General features: G+C 42.2%; 2 protein-coding genes across 2 annotated transcripts; both read right to left on the bottom strand.

The window, feature by feature from the left end:
* Positions 1-397: 397 nt before the first annotated feature.
* Positions 398-4,902, bottom strand: LOC138873584 (uncharacterized). The gene is made up of 3 exons (XM_070152056.1): positions 4,684-4,902; positions 2,821-4,098; positions 398-466 (listed from the first exon to the last, which is right to left on the bottom strand). The coding sequence occupies exons 1-3, from the start codon at positions 4,900-4,902 to the stop codon at positions 398-400; spliced, it is 1,566 nt and encodes a 521-aa protein (XP_070008157.1).
* A 1,032-nt stretch (positions 4,903-5,934) lies between these two features.
* On the bottom strand, positions 5,935-7,626 carry LOC138873583 (uncharacterized). The gene has a single exon (XM_070152054.1). It carries the CDS (start codon positions 7,624-7,626, stop codon positions 5,935-5,937), a length of 1,692 nt encoding a protein of 563 aa, XP_070008155.1.
* Positions 7,627-13,673: the final 6,047 nt, after the last annotated feature.

Genomic DNA, 13,673 nt, shown 5'->3' with positions numbered 1-13,673 from the left:
AATCTCAACTAGGGATTGGAGCCTTAAAGTTGGCAAAAGGCGACTAGGGAATGAAGGCCCTATGTCTAAAAATCTCAACTCAGGGATTGGAGCCCTAATGTTGACAAAAGGCAACTAGGGAATGGAGGCCCTTCTAAAATCTCAACTCAGGGATTGGAGCCCTAATGTTGGCAAAAGGCGACTAGGGAATGGAGGCCATATGTCTAAAATCTCAACTCAGGGATTGGAGCCCTAATGTTGGCAAAAAGGTTAAAGATTGATTTTGTGGCTTCTAAACTACCTTTTTTTTATTTTCTTCTTATCTATTTTCTTTCAATTCATTTTTTAGTAAAAAAAATGCAGGAAAGAATTTGGAGGAGAATTCCCTTTTGGGTTGATTATTGTTGCTAAGCTATTTCTAGCGCTTGCACATTTCTTTTTCCATTTTGGTTACACCTGCTTCTTGCATTGTTGCTTTGGATTGCACCTGTTTCAATTTTCAAACAAAGAACAATTGTTAGTTTGAAACGGTGGTCGGTTTTGTGGCCTTCATTATTTTTGATCACTTGATCTCGGCCCAACTCTTTTGGCGAGAACCTCTGCCGCTTGCTAGCTTTCTTAAAGATTGGTCTCTCTCCTAAAACCGAGGAACTCAACTTTTCAAAATTTATCATGACGGCTCACCCGTATAGGGCTTTGGCCCTTTCATTTTAATCTGCTTCTAGGGGCTTTTGACTTTGGGTTTCTTTTCATTTTCAATAACTCTGATTTCAGAGCATCAGCTATCATGGCCAGTTGGGATCGACTTGATGCACCCACTGAGGCTGGGTACTTTTCTTTGGACTTGGATTTTATTAAACAAAACCCTGTAAAACCAATCTTGCCACCTTTTCTTTGTATTAGTTTCGGAATAGAGTTAGACCGAAAGGGATTCAAGGAAAAGTAAAGAAAGGACAAGATTAATGAATTTAAGGAGAAGCGTCCTTTTTGGGGGGAAGAAGGACTTATCTGGGGTGCATACAGACTTCAATAGACATGACATGTTTCTTGGACTAGATACCCGATATGCACAACTATCCAACTCGTTGTGAACCATATCTCTAAATCGAGAAACCTGGCCAGGACTTTTTCAGTGGTGGGGGGTGTCTTCTTTTCGATCGACGACGCCCTTTGCGGGTTTTTACCAATCGACCTCTCTCATTTCTCTTCTCACCGTCGCCTGATAGCACTCTTTACGAGTTTTCACTAAACAGGCTCTCTCATTTTCAATTTTTCTGCTCACCGTCGCCTTATGGTGCCCGTGTGAGTTTTCACCAATAAGACTCTCTCATTTTATTTCTCTCACTTTATTGCATCGGATCCAAGTAGTTGTATTCTCTGATCCTTGAACATTCTCACTGATTGATTGGAAGGACTTGAAAGGATTTGGGTAAAAATGATTTGGATCGAATTACAACTTTGGAACCATTCAAGCGGGATTATCGCAGGACCATTACAACATTTGCCCCAGTTTCATTTTTGAGGGAATTTGGATTTTTATTTTGGTGTGACTGAACCCCATAGAGAGGCTGCCTACGTATCCTTTCGGAATCAAGTCGAACGTAGTTCAGGAAAACATCTTTTTTTTTTAATTTTCCATTTTTTTCCAACACTTTTAAGTTCCAAAGAGGGCAATCAAAGAAGAGTAACTGGCACAAATGGGTTTGCAAAGGGTAGATAGTGTTTGGGTAGCGAGAATAAAAGCCTTCGTCCTCCCAATTAGACAATGTCATTGTTACAGAAAGACTAAACATAGTACCTTTTGACTACATCCGCATTTATAGCTGCTTCAGGATCATTTCCTTCGATATCGCCCAGATACAATGCTCCTCTCGGCAATATCTTTCTGATGACGTATGGGCCCTTCCAATTAGGAGCGAATTTTCCTTTTGCTTCCTGGTGATGGGGAAGAATACGCCTTAAAACGAGTTTCCCCACTTCAAAATTTCTAGGTCGCACTTTTTTGTTATAGGCACGAGTCATTCTTTGTTGGTACAACTACTCGTGGCAGACTGCAGCCATTCGCTTTTCATCGATCAAGGTTAATTGTTCCAGGCGGGTTTTAACCCACTCACTGTCTTCAATTTCAGCTTCAACAATGATTCGGAGAGAGGGGATTTCGACCTCGGCGGGTATTACGGCTTCCGTGCCATAAACCAAAAGATACGGGGTGGCTCCAATTGATGTGCGCACAGTAGTGCGATATCCCAACAATGCAAACGACAACTTTTCATGCCACTTCCTGGAACTTTGAATCATCTTTCTCAAAATCTTTTTGATGTTTTTGTTTGCTGCTTCAACGGCACCATTGCCTTTAGGCCGATAAGGAGTAGAGTTCAGGTGCATTATCTTGAATTGCTCACATATCTCCCCCATCAAATGACTATTCAAGTTTGCAGCATTGTCTGTGATAATAGTTGCAGGAATGCCAAAACGATAGATAAGATTGGAGTGCACGAAATCTACCACAGCTTTCTTGGTGACAGACTTGAGAGTGATTGCTTCAACCCATTTTGTAAAGTAGTCAATGGCAACTAGTATGAATCTGTGTCCATTTGAGGCTTTTGGCTCGATTGGCCCAATGACGTCCATGCCCCAGGCAACAAATGGCCAAGGTGCAGACATGGGATGCAGTTCTGTGGGAGGTGCATGAATCAAATCACCGTGCACCTGACACTGATGACACTTCCGAATGAAACTAAAACAGTCCTTTTCCATGGTCATCCAGTAATAACCCGCTCGAAGGATTTTCTTTGCTAAAACGTACCCGTTCATGTGGGGCCCACATACTCCCGTGTGTACCTCATGCATGATTTTTCTAGCCTCTTCTGCGTCAACACATCTTAACAAATTGAGGTCCGGAGTTCTCTTGTATAAGACATCCCCACTCAAAAAGAAACCACTCGCGTGCCGCCTAATGGTTCTCTTTTGGTCTCCACTGGCTTGCTCGGGGTATTCTTGAGTTTTCAGAAACGTTTTGATGTCATGGTACCATGGTTGGGTATTTGGTGCTGCTTCAATTGTATTACAATAACCATGCCTTTCCCGAATTTGAATTTCCAAGGGATCTATGCGAGCATTGCCTGGATACGGCAGCATTGAGGCCAAAGTAGCAAGTGCGTCGGCTAATTCGTTGTAACAACGAGGAATGTACCTAAACTCTATTGACTTGAATCGCTTGTTGAGGTCTTCCACATGCTTCTTGTAAGGGATAAGCTTAACATTTCGGGTTTCCCATTCTCCTTGGGCTTGCCGGATAATCAGATCTGAGTCTCCCATGATCAACAACTCTTCGACATTTTGGTCGATTGCCATGTTTATACCCATAATGCAAGCTTCATACTCGGCAATGTTGTTTGTACAGAAGAAACGAAGCCGAGCTGTAGCCGGATTGTGCTGACTAGTGGGTGAGATCAAAATTGCCCCAATTCCAACACCTTTTGCGTTTACCGCCCCATCAAAGAATATTTTCCAAGCATGAGTGTCTTCAGATATTGCCTCAACTGAATTTACTTCTTCATATGGGAAGTAAGTTCTCAAAGGTTGGTACTCATCATCAATCGGGTTCTCAGCCAAATGATCCGCTAATGCCTGGGCTTTCATTGCCGTGCGAGTGACATAGACTATGTCAAACTCTGTGAGCAAGATCTTCCACTTTGCTAATCTCGCAGTGGGCATTGGTTTCTGAAATATATACTTTAAAGGATCCAACCTGGTTATGAGGTAGGTGGTGTAAGCTTGCAAATAATTCCTCAGCTTCTGAGCGACCCATGTCAACGTACAACAAGTTCTTTCCAATAAAGTGTACTTGGCTTCGTAACTAATAAACTTCTTACTTAGATAGTAAATGGTCTGCTCCTTTTTTCCGGTCACGTCATGTTGCCCGAGAAAACAACCAAAAGAATTTTCTAAGACGGTCAGGTATAAGAACAGAGGCCTTCCTGGCTCAGGTGGGACCAAGACTGGCGGATTTGACAAATATTCCTTGATTTTATCAAAAGCTTCTTGACATTCAACTGTCCATTTGATTACCGCATCTTTCTTTAACAACTTAAATATGGGTTCACACGTGGAGGTCAACTAAGCAATGAAACGACTGATGTAATTCAATCTTCCCAAAAAACTCATAACATCTTTCTTGGTTCTTGGAGGAGGCAAAACCCGAATAGATGTTATCTTTGTTGGATCTAACTCGATGCCCCTCCGACTGACTATGAATCCCAAGAGTTTGCCAGATGGTACTCCAAATGCACATTTGGCTGGGTTCAGCTTCAAATCATATTTGCGCAGCCGCCCAAAGAATTTTCTCAAGTCCCGAACGTGGCCGTCCTGGGTTTTGGATTTGATGATTACATCGTCCACATACACCTCTATCTTTTGGTGCATCATATCATGAAAAATGGCAGTCATGGCCCTCATGTAGGTTGCCCCGGCATTTTTCAGACCAAATGGCATGACTCTATAATAGTAAGTGCCCCAAGGTGTGGTAAAAGCTATCTTTTCTGCATCTTCTTCATCCATCAACACCTGGTGGTATCCTGCGTAACAATCCACAAAAGACTGTATTTCATGTTTGGCGCAGTTATCAATAAGGATGTGGATGTTTGGCAAAGGGAAATTGTCCTTGGGGCTTGCTTTGTTCAGATCTCGGTAGTCAACGCACACCCGGATTTTCTCATCTTTCTTTGGCACAGGAACTATATTAGCCAGCCATGTGGTGTATCGGACCACTTGGATCACCCCCGCCTTTAATTGTTTTGTGACCTCTTCTTTAATCTTGTCACTGATATCAACTTTGAACTTCCTCTGTTTTTGCTGGATAGGGGAATAATCGGGGTAGGTTGGCAACTTATGGATCACTAAATTGACACTTAATCCTGGCATGTCATCGTATGACCAAGAAAACACATCTTTGAATTCAAACAAAAGTTGGATCAATGCGTCCCTAGTTCTTTCATCTGTATGAATGTTTATCTTGGTTTCTTTGACTTCTTCAGAGCTACCCAAATTAACTGGCTCGATTTCATTTAAGTTTGGCTTAGGTATTCTCAAATTGTTCCAATTCTCGATTTATTTCCTTAAAAGCCTCTTCTTTATCATATTCTGGTTCTTGGTTCATTATTTCGCAATTAGACAGTGTGTTTGGATCTGGGCATGAAGTCCGCAAGCATGTCATGTTATTTAAAGCCGCATTATTAGAACTGAAAGAAGAAATAAGAAAAAGTAACAAAATCAGAAAGAATAAAGAGAGATGAACGATGAAAATATTAATTTCATTTCATTGAATTTTGAAGATAAATGGGTTCACATTAGTATTTAAAAGACAGGAAACTAAAAGAAAAACATTCGAGTTACACCCTGAAATAACTCGTGATGCAGAAAAAGTGGCAGGACAGGTCTACCAGGACTCCCGCCTGATTGGGAATGGCGTAGCCTTCCAATTCTGCAGCTTGGCATTGGGTCCCATATACAGCACCTCAGCGGTGCTTGAGCCCTCCCCTGGCTGGACCATGTGGGTTTCATATAGTATCTTCCTCATTGCCCCACAGATCTCTTCAATCTCTTCGGCAGTAAAAGCCTCATCTTCTTCTTTCTTCTAGTATTTTGGCTTGACAAATGTTCTGTACAGATGCAGAACCAGCTAAGGCAAGACCCAACCATCATTCTTTCTATCATCTGCCCATCTTATATCAGCTGGAGAGGGTCGGAAGCCTACCCCGAAGAACTTTTCACTGGTGGGCAGGGTGATAAGTTCAACTATCCCTTGCAATGATTTCCCAAGTCCCTTCCCCAGTTTGAAGCCATGTCGGATCATTTCTTTGGCCACCATGATTGATGCATTAGAAAGGAAGGGTTGTGGGCAAGGGTTTCCTTCTTTGTACTGGTCTGCAACCACAATTTCAAAAGCCTGATAAACTATGTGCTCACTCCCTCTCTTGCTTCAAGACATGGGACTGATGGGTCCCGATAAATTGATTGCTCATCTTCTCCGTGGACCACGATCTCTTGATCCTCGTGCTCGAACTTCACCATCTGATGAAGAGTAGAGGGTACAGCCCCCGCTACATGAATCCATGGCCTCCCCAAAAGAAAGTTGTAGGATGTGTCCATGTCTAGAACCTGGAAGGTTACTTCAAAGTCTACTGGGACGATGGTCAGAATTAGATCGATCTCTCCAATTGTGTCCCTTTTGATGCCATCGAAGGCACGTACGCAGACATTGTTGGGTCGGATTATTTCGGTCCCGATTTCCATGCACTGTAGAGTTGAAAGTGGGCAAATGTCTACTCCAGAGCCTCCGTCCAACATCACCCTTTTCACGTAGTGCCCTTTGCATTTGACTGTTAGGTGCAAGGCTTTGTTATGTGCAGCCCCTTCTGAGGGTAAATCATTTTTGCTGAAAGTGATCTGATTGATTGCGAAAAATCTTTCTGCCATTCTCTCCAACTGCTCTACAGAAATGTCAACAGGCACATATGCTTCGTTAAGGGTCTTGATCAATACTTTCTGATGTTCGGCGGAATTCATCAACAAAGCCAACAAGGAGACTTGTTCGGGAAATTTTCGAAGTTGGTCAATCACCTCATAATCTGCCATTTTCATGTTTTGGAAGAAAGCCTCCGCTTCTTCGGCACTCACGGGCTTCTTAAGTGGGAAGCGCTTTCTAGTAGCGTTGTTCGCCTCTTCCAAATTGGAATACTTTTCAACAGGGTTATTTTCTTGAACTTCTCCTAGGATTTCTTTGCCCTTATAGGTCACCACTGTTTTGTTGTAGTTCCAGGGCACAACAGTAGGATCTTTCATGGGCTTCTGTGGCGCGCGTCCAATAACCACGGGCTCATTCAGTCTCAATGGCTTAATTGGCCCCCGCATCACATAAGCCCCCTTGGGCACATACATCGGGTTTGTTTTGTTCAGCTCGAATCTCCTGGGAGGACTCAATGTCATCTGCTTTTCTTTACGGCCTTGAGGGATGTAGAGAACAACATCTTTGAGAGGCGTTGCCCCGGTCTCAACTTCAATTTTCTTCTCTGACTTTGGAGGGGTGGTTTCTTTCTTTTTCTCCCCTTTATCTTGCTTCGAGGCAGCTTTTGGTTTCTTTTCTTTGTCAGCAATGGCAATGATGGCCTTCAATGCTGGGTCAAATTCCTTATCCTTACAAATCATTCCAATTACCGGCCCATTGTTGTGGGCTGGCAGTGGGTTGTTGGTCACATTGGGAACTTCTTCATCCCTTAGCACTATCTTTCTTTGTTTTATCAAGTTCTCCACAACTCTCTTTAGAGTCCAGCAATCATCCGTGTCATGCTCTTCTGCCCCCGAGTGATAAGCGCATCGGGTACCGGCTCTGTAAGCGGGTGATGCTGGGTTTTGTCTGGTTTGAGGAACAGGCTGTAGCAGACCCATTTGAACAAGCTTTGGTAACAGGCTGGAGTAGGTTTCGCCAATTGGTGTGAAATTTGGCCTCTTGGGCGGTTCATGAGGGTGGAAATTATTTTTTGGAGGACGGGGGTTGTAGTGGGTTTTGTAAGGAGGTTGGTTTCTAGGAAATGGAGCTTGATTTCTGTTGGCTTGTTGTTGTGGTCGGACATAAGGCTGAGCATTCATGACTGAGTATGGCTGAGGAGTATAGGCCAAATCTTGGTGAGGGTAATAGTGCTGCAGGGTCCTTTCTGAGAAAAGGGATCTGGGGGTATAGTTTCTCCTTGCACCCGACACTGCATGAATGTTTCTTCCCTTTTCTTTCCCTTTGCTATTCCTCCAGACCCACCCTGAATGGCTTGGAAGGTAGCTCTGATAGCTGATTGGCTTAGAATTCGACCCGTTTTTAGCCCATTTTCAACCATTTCGCCAATCTTGATAGCTTCAGTGAACGATTTACCCATTGCGGACATCATATTCTGGAAGTAGTCAGCTTCCTGAGCTTGAAGGAAAACTGTGACCATTTCAACCTCATCCATCGGAGGCTTTACCCTGGATGCCTGCTCACGCCATTTAACTGCGTACTCTCGGAAGCTTTCTGAGGATTTTTTTTTCAAGTTTGTCAATGAGTTCCTATCTGGAGCAATATCAATGTTGTACTGAAACTGCCTGACGAAATCTCTAGCAAGATCATCCCAGATGTACCAGCGGGATATATCATGGTCCATGTACCACTCAGATGCGATGTCAACCAGACTTTCTCCGAAATAAGCCATGAGTAGTTCTTCCTTTCCACCGGCTCCTCGCAGCTGATTGCAATATCTCTTGAGATGAGTAATAGGATCACCATGCCCATCATACTTCTCAAATTTTGGGGTTTTGAATCCCAATGGTAGGTGCACATGAGGGAACATGCATAAGTCGACATGTGATACACTCTTCTGTCCACTCAAGCCTTGTATGCTTTTGAGACTCTGTTCCATACTCCTCATCTTCCTCACAATCTCTTCTTGCTCAGGAGTTTTGGTGGTCTTTTCTTTCCCCGCAGTGAATTCAAATTGGGGTGGTTGAGGGTAAGTATAAGTAGGAAACTGAGGAGGTTCCACTTGGAAAGATGGTGCTTGAAATGTGAAGGAAGATGAATCAAAGTTAGGCCTAGGTAAAGCAGGTTGTGCCATAGCTGAACAAGGTGGCGCGGTGAATATGTTTGAAGCCGCACTTGAAGCTAACACCTGGGGGCGAGACTCAGAAGGTGTTCCAACAAAGTGGGCTGAAATGGTAGGTATCCCAGTGGGGTATTTGGATAGCTTATGGGGATGTTGGAGGTCCCACTTTCCCTGGGAAAAAGCTCAGGGAATCCAGGGATCGCACTTGGCGGTTCTTTTCCATTGGCCAAGGCATCCCACATTTCCATCATGCGGAGACGCAGAATTCTATTTTCCTCAGTCGTTGCTGACTCAGAAGTTTGGATGGCCGAGATCGGACTATCCTCTGGAATAGGAACTGTTGGCAAAGGAATTTCCGAAGACATTTCAACACTTCCTTTTGACCTTGTGAAGTATGAATGTGAAGCCAGACTACCACAAAACCAACCACCTTACTATAGAACCTCTGGAAAAGTAGACAACAAACCAGTTAGTTTGAAGCAATTAACACATAGGAAATCGCACGTTGGGGTGTGATGCACCTATACAGTTAAATGTGTTTCTACATGTTTCGCAACGACTGCATGTTTCATCCCGTCTCTGCTTATTTTCCCAATTTTCTTTTCTCTTTTTTTTTCACTTTTGGCTTTCGTACTTCTCCTTTTATTCCCATTTTCCACTCTTTTCTTTCCTTTCTTTCCTTTCTTTCCTTGCCCCCCTTTTTTTTCATTTTTCTTTTGGTTTTTCTTTGGCTCTCTTTTTCACATCCCTCTTTTATTTGAAGTTATTTAAAAAAACGTGACCGGATCCGATGAGGATTGCCTACGTATCACGACGCCGCATAAATCAGATCATTACGTAGTTCAAGAGAAACAAGTGCGAAAAATAATGAAACAATTTTGGGAATTTCAAATTTTCATTAATAAAACTCCTAGAACTTCTATTAAAAAAGACTTCAAACTACTCATCTTCTTGGAATTTTGAAACTACCAACAGACTAAAAAAATAATTTCCAAAATGCAGACTCAATAAGCGAAAAATCATGAATACATCAATGCTTCGACTCCTGGGGCCCGTGTGACATCATTCGGTATCACGGGCCTACGTGCAAGATCCCCTTGAAGCCGCTTCAAATCACTCATTATCTGGTGGACAAATGTCATTACAGCAGCGAAGAAAGTGGTCTGAGTCATATCCTCACATGTGTGGCATTTCATGACGATGTAGTCGACAATGACTCTAACCCTCTCTCGGACAATACCCTTTTCCTGAAGTAAACGCCCGATTTGCTGATTCCGGGCCTCCAACACTTGAGTGTCATGATGATTTTAATTCTGCAATTGTTGGATATCTTCGTCCATTTGGGCCATCAAAGCATAACAATGTTCCCTATCGGCTTTAAAATTCCTGGCATGTTTGTCCGCCTCACTTTCAAGGGTGATTATCTTTCTCTTTAAATTGGCGATTGTCCCCTCATATTTTCTTTTCATTTGTCGCACAAACTCTGCCCGCCCTTCTGCATTCTCTACCAATTGTGCTCGGACTTTTGCTAGACTAGCCTCAGATTTTTCTAGGTCATCTTGACACTCAAGTACTTTCTTTCTCAGACCGCTTATAAGCCTTTCATCTGCCCGGCTTCTTTCCGGGTTTCTAGCAGTTATTCTCATTTTATGGATTTGAGCTTTGAGAGCCTCGTTTTCTTGAGTTAGCTTTTTCTTTTCCCCTTCATCTGCGGCAGCTTGGATACTGTGGCCAAATTTGAGGCCCCTGATTTGTCCCTCTAATTTACTTATCTTAGCCCTATAGCTTTCTTCTTTTGCCAACCACCCTCACTGCTCCTGCGAGTCGTTAGTGAATTGTTGGACATGAGGTCTCTTAGCAGGTCTCTCGGGCTCTCGAGGAATTTGAAATCTTTTGCCAAACCAAACCATATAATTGGGGTCCACCTCACCTCTAGCTAGATCCCGCACCATAGTCTTGGGTTCGAGAAATCTGCCCTCATTCCAAACTTGGCGAACTCTTCCTTCTGGAAATGCAGCCTTTGGGCCCAATTCGATGACATGTATACTCAAATATTTGTCATGGGGGACGGTTTGAAATCTTCCTAGTTGGTCCAAAACCCTGTGAGGAGCATATGGCTGGATGCTCCGGATGCCCATTAAGAGAAAGTAGCATGCTTTAGCTGACATGTATATGATTTCTGTGGCAGGGAGCCATCCAAACATCCACTCGATTTTATCCGAAGTTAAAGAACTCAAGTGGGCAAACCAAGCTTCGGTACCCTCTGGAAATTCAACCCCCGCCCCTCGGCTTTCAAATTCTTCAATGCAATCCAAACCAGTCATGCCGTAGTTCATATACCCGACACGGTGGCAGAGATGTTCCAGTATCCACAGCTGTAGCAGTAAGTTGCAGCCTTGGAAGAATTTTCCCCCTTCTCTACAGATGGTCAATGCTCGGTAAATCTCATATAAGATTAGGGGAACTAATGTGCCATTAGCTTTCTTGATTGTGACATCCACCATTCCCACGAGGCCCAATTTTATGTTGCCGTCTTTTCGCGGACATAATATAACACCCAAAAATGCCACTATAAAAACCAAACCCCGCCTTGCCTCCCATTTATCTTTATTTCCGGCATGGGTCAGACCAGTATTCGGTGCTTCGAAACCATGGGGATTTCCATAGCGTTGGTACAGGAACTGGAATGTGCAAAACCCTCCAGATAAATTCCTATCTTGAATATCCCGGCTAATACTCAACATATCAAGGAACTTGTGAGGAGATATTGGTCTCGGTGACACCGGGTACCGACTTCTAAAGTTTCCGCTAAGGCCGGCGTAACCCGCAATTTCCTCTAGCGTGGGTGTGAGCTCAAAATCAGAAAAACGAAACACATTGAGAGTCGGATCCCAAAAAGGTATCAGGGCTTCAATCACGTCCAATCTTGGCTTGATGTTAAAAAGTCCGACAAGACCACCCAAAACTTTTATCACAGTTCCTCGGCTACCTTTTCCTAGGTCATTCCACCACATGTGGAGCTGTAAGGGGATCTCTTCAAGAGTTGCGAAGAGTTTGTTTTCATCTGTGCTCATCCTTCACACTTATTAGGGTGATTTAATTTAAAAGGTTATGACTCATTTGGACTCAAGAAAAGGTTATCAAAATTTCATAAAAATCCGGCTTTGCAAATACGGCCTTTCAGCACTTCGGGGAAGAAGATTTTAAGGTTGTGTTTGCTAAACGGCCAAAACATAAAAAAAACTACTAAAAGTGGTTGTTCTTGCAAAAAACGGCCTTCCGGCGTCCTTTTGGGGACATTCAACTATTTTAGACAAGAATGACATCACCTTCTTATTTACAATCAAAACAAAAAAAAATTTGTTCTTTTTGGGCTACTTTTACAAAAATGAAGTTGGACCCTTCTTATGAAAGAAATGCTTCTAAAAAAATGACATATTTTTGAATTTTGAATTTTCTTTCCAATTTTGAAAGAAGAATGAAAATATTTTTTGGATATTTGGAAGAAATTAAAAGAAAACATTTTTTTGTATATATATATATATATATATATATATATATATATATATATATATATATATATTTATTTATTTTTATTTTATTTTATTTTATTTTATTTTATTTTTTTTTAAAAAAGGAAAACAATTAGGGTCTAAAGAAGCAAGTAATGGAAAATATATATATATTTTTTTGAGAATTGAGGTTTAAAAAAAAGACTTTTCTTGAGAGGAAGTAAAGGAAAATATTTTTGGATTTTTTTGTTTTTGAAAATTATGGGCCGGAACCGATGAGGTTCGCCTACGTATCTCACATCCGGTGAGAATCAGACCCACGCAGTTTGCCAGTTTTGACGGAATAGGGGAAACATGGCAGTTGAAAACTTTGGCTCATTTGGAGATGACTTTTTTTTTTCGGAATTTCGGCAGAGTTTCAGAATTTTCTAAATACCTACCTCTCACTCCTATATATATTTTTTTTTTGATTTTTTGATTTTTGATTTTTTGATTTTCTTCCTCTGTTCTAGAAGCCGGTCAACATGCAAGCCGAAACAAACAAATGCGCAAGTAGCACGTAAGATGCATCAGGACGGTCTTTTTCATTTGGGTACGCCTGTCCTAGACAGACCCAACCCCTGTGTTGAGCTCCAAGGTCAAATGCACATGATGCAAACAAACATTCCTACTAGGGATCCGGCATGAGGCTTGTTATACTAGGTTTAAAAACCTGGGTTTATAGTTCTAGACCTGGCTTACCCGAGCGGACAGCTCGAGCCGAGGGGGGCAGCGTACCGGGAATATAGAAGCTTCACCGGCTTTGCAACTTGTCCGAACCTCGTTCTAAAATTGGGATAAGACTCTAACAGAAAAGAAGTCACACGGAGTGCACACTTCCCAGATGATTTAGAAGACTCAGAGAGAGGAGGGTTTCGTAGCAATTTATATATAGTCCAAACAATATCAAAGCGGTAAAAACGACATTTAGCACATTAGGCTCAACATGTAAAAATCAGATAAAACAAGCCAACTATAACAGTTATTCTAAGCTCGAATTCTTGAACCCTGAACCGAAGTTCTGGGTTCTTGTCCCCAGTAGAGTCGCCAGAGCTGTCACACCTCCTTTTTGTGCACCTACCCCTAAGGATAAATGCGTGAGGGAGTTTTTCCATTTTTAGTGACATTATTCGAAAATGGGATTATTTATTTGTCTCAGAGTCGCCACTTGGGAAAGGTTTGGCTTTTGGTGTCCCAAGTCACCCGTTTATCTTGAATCCCAAATCGAGGAAATTTTCGACTTTCCAAATGAAGTCTGCTAATCAGAAATTCTAAGTAAGGAATTCTGTTGACCCGAGGGAAGGTGTTAGGCACCTACGGATCCCGTGGTTCTAGCACGGTCTCTTAAATTGTTATAATGGCTAAATATATGATTTTAATACATGTTATAACTTGTGTGATTTTATTAAGTTTAAACCGCTTTTATTATTATTTTTAATAGAATTGCAACGTCATGAAAATGAATCTCGAACCACGTCGCAATCAATGCACCCGTGGTTATTAATACATTCCGACT

Source organism: Nicotiana sylvestris, chromosome 7, assembly GCF_000393655.2.
Source record: "Nicotiana sylvestris chromosome 7, ASM39365v2, whole genome shotgun sequence".
Classification (NCBI taxonomy): domain Eukaryota; kingdom Viridiplantae; phylum Streptophyta; class Magnoliopsida; order Solanales; family Solanaceae; genus Nicotiana; species Nicotiana sylvestris.
This window is presented reverse-complemented; position numbering and strand designations above follow the sequence as displayed.